The sequence below is a fragment of the Oncorhynchus gorbuscha genome, linkage group LG14 (genome assembly GCF_021184085.1).
Source record: "Oncorhynchus gorbuscha isolate QuinsamMale2020 ecotype Even-year linkage group LG14, OgorEven_v1.0, whole genome shotgun sequence".
NCBI lineage: Eukaryota > Metazoa > Chordata > Actinopteri > Salmoniformes > Salmonidae > Oncorhynchus > Oncorhynchus gorbuscha.
The window spans coordinates 64,169,917-64,189,371 of record NC_060186.1 but is presented as its reverse complement, the minus strand read 5'-3'; the positions used below and the strand labels follow the sequence as shown (position 1 = coordinate 64,189,371).

Genomic DNA, 19,455 nt, shown 5'->3' with positions numbered 1-19,455 from the left:
TCTCTCTCTCTGCTGTTACTCTCTCTCTGTTACTCTCTCTCTGTTACTCTCTCTCTCTCTCTTTAATCTCTCTGTTACTCTCTCTCTCTGTTACTCTCTCTCTGTTATTCTCTCTCTTTAATCTCTCTGTTACTCTCTCTCTGTTACTCTCTCTCTCTCTCTGCTATTCTCCTCTCTTTTACTCTCTCTCTGCTATTCTCTCTCTTTACTCTCTCTCTGTTCTCTCTCTCTTATTCTCCTCTCTCTCTCTGTTACTCTCTCTCTGTTACTCTCTCTCTGTTCTCTCTCTCTCTGCTATCTCTGTTCTCTCTCTGTTAATCTCTCTGTTACTCTCTCTCTGCTATTCTCCTCTCTTTAATCTCTCTGTTACTCTCTCTCTGTTACTCTCTCTCTCTCTGTTCTCTCTCTCTCTATTCTCCTCTCTTTAATCTCTCTGTTACTCTCTCTCTGCTATTCTCCTCTCTTTAATCTCTCTGTTACTCTCTCTCTGTTACTCTCTCTCTGCTATTCTCTCTCTCTTTAATCTCTCTGTTACTCTCTCTCTGTTACTCTCTCTCTCTCTATCTCTCCTCTCTTTAATCTCTCTGTTACTCTCTCTCTGTTACTCTCTCTCTGTTCTCTCTCTCTGCTATTCTCCTCTCTTTAATCTCTCTGTTACTCTCTCTCTGCTACTCTCTCTCTGTTATTCTCTCTCTCTGTTATCTCTCTGTTACTCTCTCTCTGCTATTCTCCTCTCTTTAATCTCTCTGTTAATCTCTCTGTTACTCTCTCTCTGTTACTCTCTCTCTCTATTCTCCTCTCTCTCTCTGTTACTCTCTCTCTGTTACTCTCTCTCTCTGCTATTCTCTCTCTTTAATCTCTCTGTTACTCTCTCTCTGTTCTACTCTCTCTCTGCTATTCTCCTCTCTTTATCTCCTCTCTTTAATCTCTCTCTGTTACTCTCTCTCTGTTACTCTCTCTCTCTGCTATTCTCCTCTCTTTAATCTCTCTGTTACTCTCTCTCTGTTACTCTCTCTCTCTGCTATTCTCCTCTCTTTAATCTCTCTGTTACTCTCTCTCTCTCTCTTTAATCTCTGCTGTTTCTCTCTCTCTCTCTCTGTTACTCTCTCTCTCTTTATTCTCTCTCTCTGTTATCTCTCTGTTACTCTCTCTCTGTTACTCTCTCTCTGTTACTCTCTCTCTCTGCTATTCTCCTCTCTTTAATCTCTCTGTTACTCTCTCTCTGTTACTCTCTCTCTGCTATCTCTCTCTCTTTCTCTCTCTCTCTCTGTTACTCTCTCTCTATTCTCCTCTTCTCTATTCTCTTCTCTTTGTTCTCTCTCTCTGTTATTCTACTCTCTCTCTTACTCTCTCTCTCTGTTACTCTCTCTCTCTATCTCTGCTATTCTCCTCTCTTTAATCTCTCTGTTACTCTCTCTCTGTTACTCTCTCTCTGCTATTCTCCTCTCTTTAATCTCTCTGTTACTCTCTCTCTCTCTATTACTCTCTCTCTTTATTCTCTCTCTCTGTTACTCTCTCTCTGCTATTCTCCTCTCTTTAATCTCTCTGTTACTCTCTCTCTCTTTATTCTCCTCTCTTTCTCTCTCTGTTACTCTCTCTCTCTATTCTCCTCTCTTACTCTCTCTCTGTTACTCTCTCTCTGTTACTCTCTCTCTGCTATTCTCCTCTCTTTAATCTCTCTGTTACTCTCTCTCTCTGTTACTCTCTCTCTCTTCTCTCTCTCTTTACTCTCTCTCTGTTACTCTCTCTCTGTTACTCTCTCTCTCTGTTTCTCTCTCTCTCTCTGTTACTCTCTCTCTGTTACTTCTCTCTGTTACTCTCTCTGTTACTCTCTCTCTGCTACTCTCTCTCTCTCTTACTAATCTCTCTGTTACTCTCTCTCTGTTACTCTCTCTCTCTGCTTCCTCTCTTTAATCTCTCTGTTACTCTCTCTCTGTTCTCTCTCTGTTACTCTCTCTCTCTAATTCTCTCTCTCTCTCTGCTATCTCTCTCTCTTTAATCTCTCTCTTACTCTCTCTCTGTTACTCTCTCTCTGTTACTCTCTCTCTGCTATTCTCTCTGTTTTAATCTCTCTGTTACTCTCTCTCTGTTACTCTCTCTCTGTTAATCTCTCTCTCTCTCTCTGTTATTCTCTCTCTCTGTTACTCTCTCTCTGTTACTCTCTCTCTCTGTTACTCTCTCTCTGCTATTAATCTCTCTGTTCTCTCTCTGCTATCTCTCTCTCTTTAATCTCTCTGTTACTCTCTCTCTGTTCTCTCTCTCTCTCCTTCTCTCTCTCTGTTACTCTCTCTCTGCTATTCTCCTCTCTTTAATCTCTCTGTTACTCTCTCTCTCTGTTACTCTCTCTCTCTCTCTGCTATTCTCCTCTCTTTAATCTCTCTGTTACTCTCTCTCTGTTACTCTCTCTCTGCTATTCTCTCTCTCTGTTAATCTCTCTGTTACTCTCTCTCTGTTACTCTCTCTCTCTGTTACTCTCTCTCTGTTACTCTCTCTCTCTGTTCTCTCTCTCTGTTAATCTCTCTGTTTCTCTCTCTCTGTTCTCTCTCTCTGCTATTCTCCTCTCTTTAATCTCTCTGTTACTCTCTCTCTGTTAATCTCTCTCTTCTCTCTCTCTGTTACTCTCTCTCTGTTACTCTCTCTCTGTTACTCTCTCTCTCTTTAATCTCTCTGTTCTCTCTCTCTGTTACTCTCTCTCTTTAATCTCTCTGTTACTCTCTCTCTGCTACTCTCTCTCTCTCTGTTCTCTATTCTCTCTGTTAACTCTCTCTCTGTTACTCTCTCTCTGTTACTCTCTCTCTCTCTGTTCTCTCTCTCTGTTACTCTCTCTCTTTATTCTCTCTCTTTACTCTCTCTCTCTCTGTTACTCTCTCTCTGTTATTCTCCTCTCTTTAATCTCTCTGTTACTCTCTCTCTGTTATCTCTCTCTCTCTATTCTCTCTCTCTCTGTTACTCTCTCTCTGTTACTCTCTCTCTCTCTATTATCTCTCTTTAATCTCTCTTTAATCTCTCTCTGCTATTCTCTCTCTTTCTCTCTCTGTTACTCTCTCTCTGTTACTCTCTCTCTCTGCTATTCTCTCTCTCTTTCTCTCTCTTTAATCTCTCTGTTACTCTCTCTCTGTTACTCTCTCTCTCTGCTATTCTCCTCTCTTTCTCTCTCTTTCTCTCTGTTACTCTCTCTCTGTTACTCTCTCTCTCTTCTCTCTCTCTCTATTCTCTCTTTAACTCTCTCTCTCTGTTACTCTCTCTCTGTTACTCTCTCTCTGCTATTCTCCTCTCTTTAATCTCTCTGTTACTCTCTCTCTGTTACTCTCTCTCTGCTATTCTCCTCTCTTTAATCTCTCTGTTACTGCTCTCTCTCTGTTACTCTCTCTCTCTGTTACTCTCTCTCTATTCTCCTCTCTTTAATCTCTCTGTTACTCTCTCTCTCTGTTCTCTCTCTCTTTAATCTCTCTGTTACTCTCTCTCTGCTATTCTCCTCTCTTTAATCTCTCTGTTACTCTCTCTCTCTGTTACTTCTCTCTCTTTATTCTCTCTCTTTACTCTCTCTCTGTTACTCTCTCTCTGCTATTCTCCTCTCTTTATCTCTCTGTTACTCTCTCTCTGCTATTCTCTCTCTTTAATCTCTCTGTTACTCTCTCTCTGTTCTCTCTCTCTCTCTGTTACTCTCTCTCTGTTACTCTCTCTCTGCTATCTCTCTGTTACTCTCTCTCTGTTACTCTCTCTCTGTTACTCTCTCTCTGTTACTCTCTCTCTCTCTCTCTCTATCTCTCTCTCTGTTACTCTCTCTCTGCTATTCTACTCTCTCTCTCTGTTACTCTCTCTCTCTATTCTCTCTGTTACTCTCTCTCTGTTACTCTCTCTCTGTTACTCTCTCTCTCTGCTATTCTCTCTCTCTCTCTGTTACTCTCTCTCTGTTACTCTCTCTCTGCTATTCTCCTCTCTCTCTCTGTTATCTCTCTGTTACTCTCTCTGCTATTCTCCTCTCTCTTTAATCTCTCTGTTACTCTCTCTCTGTTACTCTCTCTCTGCTATTCTCTCTCTTTCTCTCTCTGTTCTCTCTCTCTTTAATCTCTCTGTTACTCTCTCTCTGTTACTCTCTCTCTGTTACTCTCTCTCTGCTATTCTCCTCTCTTTAATCTCTCTGTTACTCTCTCTCTGTTACTCTCTCTCTCTGCTATTCTCTCTCTTTAATCTCTCTGTTACTCTCTCTCTGTTCTCTGTTCTCTCTCTGCTATTCTCCTCTCTTTAATCTCTCTGTTACTCTCTCTCTGCTATTCTCCTCTCTTTAATCTCTCTGTTACTCTCTCTCTGTTCCTCTCTCTCTCTCTGTTACTCTCTCTCTCTACTCTCTCTCTCTCTCTATTCTCCTCTCTTTAATCTCTCTGTTACTCTCTCTCTGCTATTCTCCTCTCTTTAATCTCTCTGTTACTCTCTCTGCTACTATTCTCCTCTCTTTATCTCTCTGTTCTCTCTCTGTTACTCTCTCTCTGTTACTCTCTCTCTGCTACTCTCTCTCTGCTTTCTCTCTCTCTTTAATCTCTCTGTTACTCTCTCTCTGTTATTCTCTCTCTCTGCTATTCTCCTCTCTTTAATCTCTCTGTTACTCTCTCTCTGTTACTCTCTCTCTGTTATTCTCCTCTCTTTAATCTCTCTGTTACTCTCTCTCTGTTATTCTCTCTCTCTTTAATCTCTCTGTTACTCTCTCTCTGTTACTCTCTCTCTGCTATTCTCCTCTCTTTAATCTCTCTGTTCTCTCTCTGTTACTCTCTCTCTGCTATCTCTCTCTCTCTTTAATCTCTCTGTTACTCTCTCTCTCTCTTTACTCTCTCTCTGTTACTCTCTCTCTGCTATTCTCCTCTCTTTAATCTCTCTGTTACTCTCTCTCTGTTACTCTCTCTCTGCTATTCTCCTCTCTTTAATCTCTCTGTTACTCTCTCTGTTACTCTCTCTCTGTTACTCTCTCTCTGCTATTCTCCTCTCTTTAATCTCTCTGTTACTCTCTCTCTGTTTCTCTCTCTGCTATTCTCTCTCTCTTTAATCTCTCTGTTACTCTCTCTCTCTATTCTCCTCTCTCTCTCTGTTACTCTCTCTCTCTGCTATTCTCCTCTCTTTAATCTCTCTGTTACTCTCTCTCTCTTCTATTCTCTCTCTCTTCTACTCTCTCTCTCTGTTACTCTCTCTCTGTTCTCTCTCTCTCTCTTTAATCTCTCTGTTACTCTCTCTCTCTGTTACTCTCTCTCTCTCTCTGTTACTCTCTCTCTGTTACTCTCTCTCTGTTACTCTCTCTCTCTCTCTCTCTGTTACTCTCTCTCTGTTACTCTCTCTCTGTTACTCTCTCTCTCTCTGTTCTCTCTCTGCTATTCTCCTCTCTTTAATCTCTCTGTTACTCTCTCTCTGCTATTCTCTCTCTTTAATCTCTCTGTTACTCTCTCTCTGCTATTCTCCTCTCTTTAATCTCTCTCTGTTACTCTCTCTCTCTCTGCTATTCTCCTCTCTTTAATCTCTCTGTTACTCTCTCTCTGTTACTCTCTCTCTGCTATTCTCTCTCTTTAATCTCTGTTACTCTCTCTGTTACTCTCTCTCTGTTACTCTCTCTCTGCTATTTCCTCTCTTTAATCTCTCTGTTACTCTCTCTCTGTTACTCTCTCTCTCTGCTATTTCCTCTCTTTAATCTCTCTGTTACTCTCTCTCTTATTCTCCTCTCTCTCTCTGTTACTCTCTCTCTATTCTCTCTCTCTTTACTCTCTCTGTTACTCTCTCTCTGTTACTCTCTCTCTCTGCTATTCTCTCTCTTTAATCTCTCTGTTACTCTCTCTCTGTTACTCTCTCTCTATTCTCCTCTCTTTATCTTCTCTCTCTCTTACCTCTCTCTCTCTCTGTTACTCTCTCTCTCTCTGTTATCTCTCTCTCTCTCTATTCTGCTATTCTCTCTCTTTAATCTCTCTGTTCTCTCTCTGTTACTCTCTCTCTCTCTCTGTTCTCTTTAATCTCTCTGTTACTCTCTCTCTCTGCTATTCTCTCTCTCTCTCTCTCTGTTACTCTCTCTCTGTTTCTCTCTCTTTAATCTGTTACTCTCTCTGTTACTCTCTCTCTGTTACTCTCTCTCTGTTACTCTCTCTCTGTTACTCTCTCTCTGCTATTCTCCTCTCTTTATCTCTCTGTTACTCTCTCTCTCTCTGCTATTCTCTCTCTTTACTCTCTCTCTCTCTGTTACTCTCTCTCTGTTACTCTCTCTCTGCTACTCTCTCTCTTTACTCTCTCTCTGTTCTCTCTCTCTGCTATTCTCCTCTCTTTAATCTCTCTGTTACTCTCTCTCTGTTACTCTCTCTCTGTTTCTCTCTCTCTCTCTGTTACTCTCTCTCTGCTACTCTCTCTCTTTATCTCTCTGTTACTCTCTCTCTGCTATTCTCCTCTCTTTAATCTATCTGTTACTCTCTCTCTGTTACTCTCTCTCTGCTACTCTCTCTCTGCTATTCTCCTCTCTTTAATCTCTCTGTTACTCTCTCTCTGTTACTCTCTCTCTCTTCTATTCTCTCTCTTTACTCTCTCTCTGTTCTCTCTCTGCTATTCTCTCTCTTTAATCTCTCTGTTACTCTCTCTCTTTAATCTCTCTCTCTGTTATTCTCTCTCTCTCTCTGCTCTCTCTCTGTTACTCTCTCTCTGTTACTCTCTCTCTGCTATTCTCTCTCTTTAATCTCTCTGTTACTCTCTCTCTGTTACTCTCTCTCTCTCTCTGTTATTCTCTCTCTGTTACTCTCTCTCTGTTACTCTCTCTCTCTCTTTAATCTCTCTGTTACTCTCTCTCTGTTCTCCTCTCTCTCTCTGTTACTCTCTCTCTGTTACTCTCTCTCTCTCTTTACTCTCTCTCTGTTACTCTCTCTCTGCTATTCTCTCTCTTTAATCTCTCTGTTACTCTCTCTCTGCTATTTACTCTCTCTCTCTGCTACTCTCTCTCTGCTATTCTCCTCTCTTTAATCTCTCTGTTACTCTCTCTGCTATTTCCTCTCTTTAATCTCTCTGTTACTCTCTCTCTGCTATTCTCCTCTCTTTATCTCTCTCTCTCTCTGTTACTCTCTCTCTGTTACTCTCTCTCTGCTATTCTCCTCTCTTTAATCTCTCTCTCTGTTACTCTCTCTCTGTTACTCTCTCTCTGCTATTCTCCTCTCTTTAATCTCTCTGTTACTCTCTCTCTGTTACTCTCTCTCTGCTACTCTCTCTCTGCTATTCTCCTCTCTTTAATCTCTCTGTTACTCTCTCTCTGTTACTCTCTCTCTCTGCTATTCTCCTCTCTTTAATCTCTCTGTTACTCTCTCTGCTATTCTCCTCTCTTTTTAACTCTCTCTCTGTTACTCTCTCTCTGTTACTCTCTCTCTCTATTTCCTCTCTTTAATCTCTCTGTTACTCTCTCTCTCTGTTACTCTCTCTCTCTGCTATTCTCCTCTCTTTAATCTCTCTGTTACTCTCTCTCTGTTACTCTCTCTCTGCTATTCTCTCTCTTTAATCTTCTGTTACTCTCTCTCTGTTACTCTCTTCTCTGTTACTCTCTCTCTGCTATTCTCCTCTCTTTAATCTCTCTGTTACTCTCTCTCTGTTATTCTCCTCTCTCTCTCTGCTATTCTCCTCTCTTTATTCTCTCTCTTATCTCTCTGTTACTCTCTCTCTGTTACTCTCTCTCTGCTATTCTCCTCTCTTTAATCTCTCTGTTACTCTCTCTCTGTCTATTCTCCTCTCTTTCCTCTCTCTCTGTTACTCTCTCTCTGTTACTCTCTCTACTCTCTCTCTGCTATTCTCCTCTCTTTAATCTCTCTGTTACTCTCTCTCTGTTACTCTCTCTCTCTGCTATTCTCCTCTCTTTACTCTCTCTCTGTTACTCTCTCTCTCTATTCTTCTCTCTCTCTGCTACTCTCCTCTCTTTAATCTCTCTTTATCTCTCTGTTACTCTCTCTCTGTTACTCTCTCTCTCTGTTATTCTCTCTCTCTTTCTCTCTCTTATTCTCCTCTCTCTCTCTGTTACTCTCTCTCTGTTCTCTCTCTCTGCTATTCTCCTCTCTTTAATCTCTCTGTTACTCTCTCTCTGTTACTCTCTCTCTCTGTTATTCTCTCTCTCTGTTACTCTCTCTCTGTTACTCTCTCTCTCTCTCTCTCTCTGTTACTCTCTCTGTTACTGTTACTCTCTCTCTGCTATTCTCCTCTCTTTAATCTCTCTGTTACTCTCTCTCTGTTACTCTTCTGTTATTCTCTCTCTGTTACTCTCTCTCTCTCTCTCTCTTCTCTCTCTTTAATCTCTCTGTTACTCTCTCTCTGTTACTCTCTCTCTCTTACTCTCTCTCTGTTCTCTCTGCTATTCTCCTCTCTTTAATCTCTCTGTTACTCTCTCTCTGCTATTCTCTCTCTTACTCTCTCTGTTACTCTCTCTCTGTTATTCTCCTCTCTTTAATCTCTCTGTTACTCTCTCTCTCTGCTATTCTCCTCTCTTTAATCTCTCTGTTACTCTCTCTCTGTTACTCTCTCTCTCTATTCTCCTCTCTTTAATCTCTCTGTTACTCTCTCTCTCTCTCTCTGTTACTCTCTCTCTCTCTATTCTCTCTCTTTAATCTCTCTGTTACTCTCTCTCTGTTACTCTCTCTCTCTGTTATTCTCTCTCTGTTACTCTCTCTCTGTTACTCTCTCTCTGTTACTCTCTCTCTCTGCTATTCTCCTCTCTTTAATCTCTCTGTTACTCTCTCTCTGTTACTCTCTCTCTCTCTCCGTTACTCTCTCTCTGTTACTCTCTCTCTGTTACTCTCTCTCTCTTTAATCTCTCTGTTACTCTCTCTCTGTTACTCTCTCTCTGTTACTCTCTCTCTGTTACTCTCTCTCTCTCTGTTACTCTCTCTCTGTTACTCTCTCTCTGTTACTCTCTCTCTCTCTGTTACTCTCTCTCTGCTATTCTACTCTCTTTAATCTCTCTGCTACTCTCTCTCTGCTATTCTCCTCTCTTTAATCTCTCTGTTACTCTCTCTCTGCTATTCTCTCTCTTTAAATCTCTCTGTTTCTCTCTCTCTGCTATTCTCCTCTCTTTAATCTTTCACTCTCTCTCTGTTACTCTCTCTCTGTTACTCTCTCTCTCTGCTATTCTCCTCTCTTTAATCTCTCTGTTACTCTCTCTCTGTTACTCTCTCTCTGTTACTCTCTCTCTGCTATTCTCCTCTCTTTAATCTCTCTGTTACTCTCTCTCTGTTACTCTCTCTCTGCTACTCTCTCTCTGCTATTCTCCTCTCTTTAATCTCTCTGTTACTCTCTCTCTGTTACTCTCTCTCTCTGCTATTCTCCTCTCTTTAATCTCTCTGTTACTCTCTCTGCTATTATTCTCTTTAATCTCTGTTACTCTCTCTCTGTTACTCTCTCTCTGTTACTCTCTCTCTCTGTTACTCTCTCTCTGTTACTCTCTCTCTGTTACTCTCTCTCTCTGCTATTCTCCTCTCTTTAATCTCTCTGTTACTCTCTCTCTCTGTTACTCTCTCTCTGTTACTCTCTCTCTCTCTGCTATTCTCCTCTCTTTAATCTCTCTGTTACTCTCTCTCTGTTACTCTCTCTCTGTTACTCTCTCTCTCTGCTATTCTCCTCTCTTTAATCTCTCTGTTACTCTCTCTCTGTTACTCTCTCTCTGCTATTCTCCTCTCTTTAATCTCTCTGTTACTCTCTCTCTGTTACTCTCTCTCTCTGCTATTCTCCTCTCTTTAATCTCTCTGTTACTCTCTCTCTCTTCTATTTTCCTCTCTTTAATCTCTCTGTTACTCTCTCTCTGCTATTCTCCTCTCTTTAATGTCTCTGTTACTCTTTCTCTGTTACTCTCTCTCTCTGCTATTCTCCTCTCTTTAATCTCTCTGTTACTCTCTCTCTGTTACTCTCTCTCTGTTACTCTCTCTCTCTGCTATTCTCCTCTCTTTAATCTCTCTGTTACTCTCTCTCTGTTACTCTCTCTCTCTGCTATTCTCCTCTCTTTAATCTCTCTGTTACTCTCTCTCTGTTACTCTCTCTCTGCTATTCTCCTCTCTTTAATCTCTCTGTTACTCTCTCTCTCTCTATTCTCTGCTATTCTCTTTAATCTCTCTGTTACTCTCTCTCTCTGTTACTCTCTCTCTGTTACTCTCTCTCTGTTACTCTCTCTCTCTCTGTACTCTCTCTCTTTACTCTCTCTCTGTTCTCTCTCTCTCTCTGTTACTCTCTCTCTCTACTCTCTCTCTCTGTTACTCTCTCTCTGTTACTCTCTCTCTGTTACTCTCTCTCTGTTACTCTCTCTCTCTGCTATTCTCCTCTCTTTAATCTCTCTGTTACTCTCTCTCTGTTACTCTCTCTCTGTTACTCTCTCTCTGTTACTCTCTCTCTCTGTTACTCTCTATCTCTGCTATTATCCTCTCTTTAATCTCTCTGTTACTCTCTCTCTGCTATTCTCCTCTCTTTAATCTCTCTGTTACTCTCTCTGCTATTCTCCTCTCTTTTAATCTCTCTGTTACTCTCTCTCTGTTACTCTCTCTCTGCTATTCTCCTCTCTTTAATATCTCTGTTACTCTCTCTCTCTGCTATTCTCCTCTCTTTAATCTCTCTGTTACTCTCTCTCTGTTACTCTCTCTCTGTTACTCTCTCTCTGCTATTCTCCTCTCTTTAATCTCTCTGTTACTCTCTCTCTGTTACTCTCCTCTCTGCTATTCTCCTCTCTTTAATCTCTCTCTGTTACTCTCTCTCTGTTACTCTCTCTCTCTGCTATTCTCCTCTCTTTAATCTCTCTGTTACTCTCTCTCTGCTATTCTCCTCTCTTTAATCTCTCTGTTTCTCCTCTCTCTCTCTCTGTTACTCTCTCTCTGTTACTCTCTATCTCTGCTATTCTCCTCTCTTTAATCTCTCTGTTACTCTCTCTCTGCTATTCTCCTCTCTTTAATCTCTCTGTTACTCTCTCTGCTATTCTCCTCTCTTTAATCTCTCTGTTACTCTCTCTCTGTTACTCTCTCTCTGCTATTCTCTCTCTTTAATCTCTCTGTTACTCTCTCTCTGTTACTCTCTCTCTCTGCTATTCTCCTCTCTTTAATCTCTCTGTTACTCTCTCTCTGTTACTCTCTCTCTCTGCTATTTCCTCTCTTTAATCTCTCTGTTTCTCTCTGTTACTCTCTCTCTCTGCTATTCTCCTCTCTTTAATCTCTCTGTTACTCTCTCTCTGTTACTCTCTCTCTATTCTCCTCTCTCTCTCTGCTATTCTCTCTCTCTTTAATCTCTCTGTTACTCTCTCTCTCTCTGTTACTCTCTCTCTGTTACTCTCTCTCTGCTATTCTCCTCTCTTTAATCTCTCTGTTACTCTCTCTCTGTTACTCTCTCTCTCTGCTATTCTCCTCTCTTTAACTCTCTGTTCTCTCTCTCTGTTACTCTCTCTCTGTTACTCTCTCTCTGTTACTCTTTAATCTCTGCTATTCTCCTCTCTTTAATCTCTCTGTTATTCTCTCTCTCTAATCTCTCTATTCTCTCTCTCTTTAATCTCTCTGTTACTCTCTCTCTGTTACTCTCTCTCTGTTACTCTCTCTCTGTTACTCTCTCTCTGCTATTCTCCTCTCTTTAATCTCTCTGTTACTCTCTGTTACTCTCTCTCTGCTATTCTCCTCTCTTTAGTCTCTCTGTTACTCTCTCTCTTTTACTCTCTCTCTCTCTGCTATTCTCTCTCTTTACTCTCTCTCTGTTACTCTCTCTCTCTGTTACTCTCTCTCTGCTATTCTCCTCTCTTTCTCTCTCTGTTTTCTCTCTCTGTTAATCTCTCTCTGCTATTCTCCTCTCTTTAATCTCTCTGTTATTCTCTCTCTGTTACTCTCTCTCTGTTACTCTCTCTCTGTTACTCTCTCTCTCTGCTATTCTCCTCTCTTTAATCTCTCTGTTACTCTCTCTCTGTTACTCTCTCTCTCTCTCCGTTACTCTCTCTCTGTTACTCTCTCTCTGTTACTTCTCTCTCTCTTTAATCTCTCTGTTACTCTCTCTCTGTTCCTCTCTCTCTCTGTTACTCTCTCTGTTACTCTCTCTCTGTTACTCTCTCTCTGTTACTCTCTCTCTGTTACTCTCTCTCTCTCTGTTACTCTCTCTCTGCTATTCTACTCTCTTTAATCTCTCTGCTACTCTCTCTCTGCTATTCTCCTCTCTTTAATCTCTCTGCTACTCTCTCTCTGCTATTCTCCTCTCTTTAATCTCTCTGTTTCTCTCTCTCTGCTATTCTCCTCTCTTTAATCTTTCACTCTCTCTCTGTTACTCTCTCTCTGTTACTCTCTCTCTGCTATTCTCCTCTCTTTAATCTCTCTGTTACTCTCTCTCTGTTACTCTCTCTCTGCTACTCTCTCTCTGCTATTCTCCTCTCTTTAATCTCTCTGTTACTCTCTCTCTGTTACTCTCTCTCTGCTACTCTCTCTCTGCTATTCTCCTCTCTTTAATCTCTCTGTTACTCTCTCTCTGTTACTCTCTCTCTCTGCTATTCTCCTCTCTTTAATCTCTCTGTTACTCTCTCTGCTATTCTCCTCTCTTTAATCTCTCTGTTACTCTCTCTCTGTTACTCTCTCTCTCTGTTACTCTCTCTCTGTTACTCTCTCTCTGTTACTCTCTCTCTCTGCTATTCTCCTCTCTTTAATCTCTCTGTTACTCTCTCTCTGTTACTCTCTCTCTGTTACTCTCTCTCTGCTATTCTCCTCTCTTTAATCTCTCTGTTACTCTCTCTCTGTTACTCTCTCTCTCTGTTACTCTCTCTCTCTGCAATTCTCCTCTCTTTAATCTCTCTGTTACTCTCTCTCTGTTACTCTCTCTCTGCTATTCTCCTCTCATTAATCTCTCTGTTACTCTCTCTCTGTTACTCTCTCTCTCTGCTATTCTCCTCTCTTTAATCTCTCTGTTACTCTCTCTCTCTTCTATTTTCCTCTCTTTAATCTCTCTGTTACTCTCTCTCTGCTACTCTCTCTCTGCTATTCTCCTCTCTTTAATGTCTCTGTTACTCTTTCTCTGTTACTCTCTCTCTCTGCTATTCTCCTCTCTTTAATCTCTCTGTTACTCTCTCTCTGTTACTCTCTCTCTCTGCTATTCTCCTCTCTTTAATCTCCCCGTTACTCTCTCTCTGTTACTCTCTCTCTCTGCTATTCTCCTCTCTTTAATCTCTCTGTTACTCTCTCTCTGTTACTCTCTCTCTGCTATTCTCCTCTCTTTAATCTCTCTGTTACTCTCTCTCTCTGCTATTCTCCTCTCTTTAATCTCTCTGTCACTCTCTCTCTCTGTTACTCTCTCTCTGTTACTCTCTCTCTGTTACTCTCTCTCTCTCTGGTACTCTCTCTCTGTTACTCTCTCTCTGTTACTCTCTCTCTCTGTTACTCTCTCTCTGTTACTCTCTCTCTCTGTTACTCTCTCTCTGTTACTCTCTCTCTGTTACTCTCTCTCTGTTACTCTCTCTCTCTGCTATTCTCCTCTCTTTAATCTCTCTGTTACTCTCTCTCTGTTACTCTCTCTCTGTTACTCTCTCTCTCTGTTACTCTCTCTCTCTGTTACTCTCTATCTCTGCTATTATCCTCTCTTTAATCTCTCTGTTACTCTCTCTCTGCTATTCTCCTCTCTTTAATCTCTCTGTTACTCTCTCTGCTATTCTCCTCTCTTTTAATCTCTCTGTTACTCTCTCTCTGTTACTCTCTCTCTGCTATTCTCCTCTCTTTAATATCTCTGTTACTCTCTCTCTCTGCTATTCTCCTCTCTTTAATCTCTCTGTTACTCTCTCTCTGTTACTCTCTCTCTGTTACTCTCTCTCTGCTATTCTCCTCTCTTTAATCTATCTGTTACTCTCTCTCTGTTACTCTCCCTCTCTGCTATTCTCTCTCTTTAATCTCTCTTCTGTTACTCTCTCTCTGTTACTCTCTCTCTCTGCTATTCTCCTCTCTTTAATCTCTCTGTTACTCTCTCTCTGCTATTCTCCTCTCTTTAATCTCTCTGTTACTCTCTCTCTCTCTGTTACTCTCTCTCTCTGTTACTCTCTATCTCTGCTATTCTCCTCTCTTTAATCTCTCTGTTACTCTCTCTCTGCTATTCTCCTCTCTTTAATCTCTCTGTTACTCTCTCTGCTATTCTCCTCTCTTTAATCTCTCTGTTACTCTCTCTCTGTTACTCTCTCTCTGCTATTCTCCTCTCTTTAATCTCTCTGTTACTCTCTCTCTGTTACTCTCTCTCTCTGCTATTCTCCTCTCTTTAATCTCTCTGTTACTCTCTCTCTGTTACTCTCTCTCTCTGTTACTGTCTCTCTGTCACTCTCTCTCTGTTACTCTCTCTCTGTTACGCTCTCTCTCTGTTACTCTCTCTCTGCTATTCTCCTCTCTTTAATCTCTCTGTTACTCTCTCTGTTATTCTCTCTCTGCTATTCTCCTCTCTTTAATCTATCTGTTACTCTCTCTCTGTTACTCTCTCTCTGCTACTCTCTCTCTGCTATTCTCCTCTCTTTAATCTCTCTGTTACTCTCTCTCTGTTACTCTCTCTCTGCTATTCTCCTCTCTTTAATCTCTCTGTTTCTCTCTCTCTGTTACTCTCTCTCTGCTATTCTCCTCTCTTTAATCTCTCTGTTACTCTCTCTCTGTTACTCTCTCTCTCTGCTATTCTCCTCTCTTTAATCTCTCTGTTACTCTCTCTCTGTTACTCTCTCTCCCTGTTACTCTCTCTCTGTTACTCTCTCTCTGTTACTCTCTCTCTCTCTCCGTTACTCTCTCTCTCTGTTACTCTCTCTCTGTTACTCTCTCTCTCTTTAATCTCTCTGTTACTCTCTCTCTGTTACTCTCTCTCTCTGTTACTCTCTCTCTGTTACTCTCTCTCTGTTACTCTCTCTCTCTCCGTTACTCTCTCTCTGTTACTCTCTCTCTGTTACTCTCTCTCTCTCTGTTATTCTCTCTCTGCTATTCTACTCTCTTTAATCTCTCTGCTACTCTCTCTCTGCTATTCTCCTCTCTTTAATCTCTCTGTTTCTCTCTCTCTGCTATTCTCCTCTCTTTAATCTTTTACTCTCTCTCTCTCTGCTATTCTCCTCTCTTTAATCTCTCTGTTACTCTCTCTCTGTTACTCTCTCTCTGCTACTCTCTCTCTCTGCTATTCTCCTCTCTTTAATCTCTCTGTTACTCTCTCTCTGTTACTCTCTCTCTGCTATTCTCCTCTCTTTAATCTCTCTGTTACTCTCTCTCTGTTACTCTCTCTCTCTGCTATTCTCCTCTCTTTAATCTCTCTGTTACTCTCTCTCTGCTATTCTCCTCTCTTTAATCTCTCTGTTACTCTCTCTCTGTTACTCTCTATCAGTTACTCTCTCTCTGTTACTCTCTCTCTCTCTGCTATTCTCCTCTCTTTAATCTCTCTGTTACTCTCTCTCTGTTACTCTCTCTCTCTGCTATTCTCCTCTCTTTAATCTCTCTGTTTCTCTCTGTTACTCTCTCTCTCTGCTATTCTCCTCTCTTTAATCTATCTGTTACTCTCTCTCTGTTACTCTCTCTCTGCTACTCTCTCTCTCTCTGCTATTCTCCTCTCTTTAATCTCTCTGTTACTCTCTCTCTCTGTTACTCTCTCTCTGTTACTCTCTCTCTGCTATTCTCCTCTCTTTAATCTCTCTGTTACTCTCTCTCTGTTACTCTCTCTCTCTGCTATTCTCCTCTCTTTAATCTCTCTCTGTTACTCTCTCTCTGTTACTCTCTCTCTGTTACTCTCTATCTCTGCTATTCTCCTCTCTTTAATCTCTCTGTTACTCTCTCTCTGCTATTCTCCTCTCTTTAATCTCTCTGTTACTCTCTCTCTGTTACTCTCTCTCTGTTACTCTCTCTCTGTTACTCTCTCTCTGCTATTCTCCTCTCTTTAATCTCTCTGTTACTCTCTGTTACTCTCTCTCTGCTATTCTCCTCTCTTTAGTCTCTCTGTTACTCTCTCTCTTTTACTCTCTCTCTCTGCTATTCTCCTCTCTTTAATCTCTCTGTTACTCTCTCTCTCTGTTACTCTCTCTCTGTTACTCTCTCTCTCTGTTACTCTCTCTCTCTGTTAATCTCTCTCTGTTACTCTCTCTCTCTGCTATTCTCCTCTCTTTAATCTCTCTGTTATTCTCTCTCTGTTACTCTCTCTCTGCTACTCTCCCCTCTTTAATCTCTGTGTTACTCTCTCTCTCTGTTACTCTCTCTCTGTTACTCTCTCTCTCTCTGTTACTCTCTCTCTGTTACTCAAATTCAAATTCAAATTCAAGCTGCTTTATTGGCATGAAAAACATTGTGTCAATATTGCCAAAGCAACAATGTATACAATATACATTGTAATACAATGATAAATGATAGCAAATAATAATATACAATGGTAGTAAATAATAATACAAAATTAAATACTAAAATGGTAACAGTCAATAGTAGAAATGTAATAAATATAAAATCAAATTATGGAAAATGAAACTATAACTAACTCATAACTAAATAACTCTCTCTCTGTTACTCTCTCTCTGTTACTCTCTCTCTGTTACTCTCTCTCTCTGCTATTCCCCTCTCTTTAATCTCTCTGTTACTCTCTCTCTGTTACTCTCTCTCTCTGTTACTCTCTCTCTGCTATTCTCCTCTCTTTAATCTCTCTGTTACTCTCTCTCTGTTACTCTCTCTCTCTGTTACTATCTCTCTGTTACTCTCTCTCTCTGCTATTCTCCTCTCTTTAATCTCTCTGTTACTCTCTCTCTGTTACTCTCTCTCTCTGTTACTATCTCTCTGTTACTCTCTCTCTCTGCTATTCTCCTCTCTTTAATCTCTCTGTTACTCTCTCTCTGTTACTTTCTCTCTCTGCTATTCTCCTCTCTTTAATCTCTCTGTTACTCTCTCTCTGTTCTCTCTCTGTTATCTCTCTGTTACTCTCTCTCTGTTACTCTCTCTCTCTCTGTTACTCTCTCTCTGTTACTCTCTCTCTGTTACTCTCTCTCTCTGCTATTCTGCTATTCTCCTCTCTTTAATCTCTCTGTTACTCTCTCTCTGTTACTCTCTCTCTGCTATTCTCCTCTCTTTAATCTCTCTGTTACTCTCTCTCTGTTACTCTCTCTCTCTGTTACTCTCTCTCTGTTACTCTCTCTCTGTTAGCAAGAGTATTTTGTGTTTTCGTTACATATTTGTTCAGGCCAGGGTGTGACATGGGTTTATTGTGTTGTCGTATTGGGGTTTTGTAGGCATTGGGATTGTGGTTGATTAGGGGTGTGTCTAGTTTAGGCTTGGCTGCCTGAGGCGGTTCTCAATCAGAGTCAGGTGATTCTTGTTGTCTCTGATAGGGAACCGTATTTAGGTAGCCTGGGTTTCACTGTGTATTTCGTGGGTGATTGTTCCTGTCTCTGTGTAGTGTTCACCAGATAGGCTTTATTAGGTTTCACGTTCCGTTTGTTGTTTTTGTATTTATTTAGTTATTTCATGTATCGTCATTTGTTTCATTAAAGACATGAGTAACCACCACTGTCACGAACCTCGCTGAAGAGGGTGCCTCTTCCTGTTCGGGCGGGGCTCGGCGGTCGTCGTCACCGGCCTATTAGCTGCCATCGATTCCTTTTCCGTTTCTGTTGGTTAGTGGTTAATTGGGTACACCTGTTTTGTATTAGGGTTTGTTTGTAGGGTATTTAAGGGCACTAGGCCTGCTGGGTATTTTGTGCGGGCTTGTTTTTTGTTACTCTGTGTTTGATGGTGTGATTTGTTTTCTTATCTTTATTCTCTGGTCTATTTTGTCCTGTTGTTTTGGACTGGCAACCTATATACACCCTGTGTGTTGGCGTGATCATTTTCGGTTGCACCAGTGTAATAAATTTGATAAATGACAGAACCCTGCTCTCTACGCCTGATTCCATCCACCACTCATAGTTATTCATAACAACCACGCTGCATTTCGGTCCGACTCTCTTTCAACAAACGAAGAACGCCGTTACAGAAAGAGAGAGAAAGAGAGAAAAATAGAAAGAAAGAGAGAGAAAGAGAGAGAAAGAGAGAGAAAAAAAGAAAAAAAGAGAGAGACGTACTTCTTGACAGGGATGCATCCCTCAGAGTTGAGCTGTAGCTTCAGTCGTGTGTATCTGTAGGATAGAGGACATGACAGATTAGATATGGGCCTTTCTAGAAATAATGAGGCCAACGTGTGGCATTGAGATCAACATCTCAAAATGGTTTGAAACTAAAATAAAGATTATTTTTATCCAGTTCCACATGTGAATTTAGAGGAATATATACATATTGACCCATAACTCCTCCTATACAACAAGATAGGATGAGGACTATACATCCTTTAAGCAGGGTTCATACAGACATCGACAATTCAATTTCAAGGACTATTAGGGACTTTCTCAGGCACTTAATGTGACATTTTAAGGACCTCAGAGATCTGCAAATGTATAATGTATATAATTATACATATAGGGCCTAATATACAACCAAGCTCCCCAAGAAGCATGCAAAAAGTGTCCAAAAAGCATGCAAAATGTGTCCAAAAAGCATGCAAAAAGTGTTCAAAAAGTGTTCAAAAAGTGTCCAAAAAGCATACAAAAAGTGTTCAAAAAGCATGCAAAAAGTGTTCAAAAAGTGTCCAAAAAGCATACAAAAAGTGTTCAAAAAGTGTCCAAAAAGCATACAAAAAGTGTCCAAAAAGCATACAAAAAGTGTCCAAAAAGCATACAAAAAGTGTCCAAAAAGCATACAAAAAGCATACAAAAAGTGTCCAAAAAGCATACAAAAAGTGTCCAAAAAGCATGCAAAAAGTGTTCAAAAAGTGTCCAAAAAGCATACAAAAAGTGTTCAAAAAGTGTCCAAAAAGCATACAAAAAGTGTTCAAAAAGTGTCCAAAAAGCATACAAAAAGTGTTCAAAAAGTGTCCAAAAAGCATACAAAAAGTGTTCAAAAAGTGTCCAAAAAGCATACAAAAAGTGTCCAAAAAGCATACAAAAAGTGTCCAAAAAGCATACCAAAAGTGTCCAAAAAGCATACAAAAAGTGTCCAAAAAGCATACAAAAAGTGTCCAAAAAGCATGCAAAAAGTGTTCAAAATGTGTCCAAAAAGCATACAAAAAGTGTTCAAAAAGTGTCCAAAAAGCATACAAAAAGTGTTCAAAATGTGTCCAAAAAGCATTCAAAAAGTGTTCAAAAAGTGTCCAAAAAGCATACAAAAAGTGTTCAAAATGTGTCCAAAAAGCATACAAAAAGTGTTCGAAAAGTGTCCAAAAAGCATACAAAAAGTGTTCAAAATGTGTCCAAAAAGCATACAAAAAGCATACAAAAAGCATGCAAAATGTGTCCAAAAAGCATACAAAAAGTGTTCAAAAAGCATACAAAAAGTGTTCAAAAAGCATACAAAAAGCATACAAAAAGCATACAAAAAGCATGCAAAATGTGTCCAAAAAGCATACAAAAAGCATGCAAAATGTGTCCAAAAAGCATACAAAAAGTGTTCAAAAAGCATACAAAAA

General features: G+C 40.3%; 1 protein-coding gene across 3 annotated transcripts in view; it reads right to left on the bottom strand.

The window, feature by feature from the left end:
• The window catches only part of LOC123995278 (1-phosphatidylinositol 4,5-bisphosphate phosphodiesterase beta-1-like), a 362,073-nt gene that overhangs the window by 128,425 nt on the left and 214,193 nt on the right, over nucleotides 1-19,455 (bottom strand). For all 3 annotated transcript variants that reach the window (XR_006831799.1, XM_046298779.1, XM_046298778.1), the window contains exon 6: nucleotides 18,020-18,073. Coding sequence is in view for 2 of the 3 variants with exons in the window: in XM_046298779.1 (XP_046154735.1) it covers nucleotides 18,020-18,073 (54 nt within the window). In the remaining variant the exon portion in view is untranslated. The remainder of the gene's footprint in view (nucleotides 1-18,019; nucleotides 18,074-19,455) is intronic.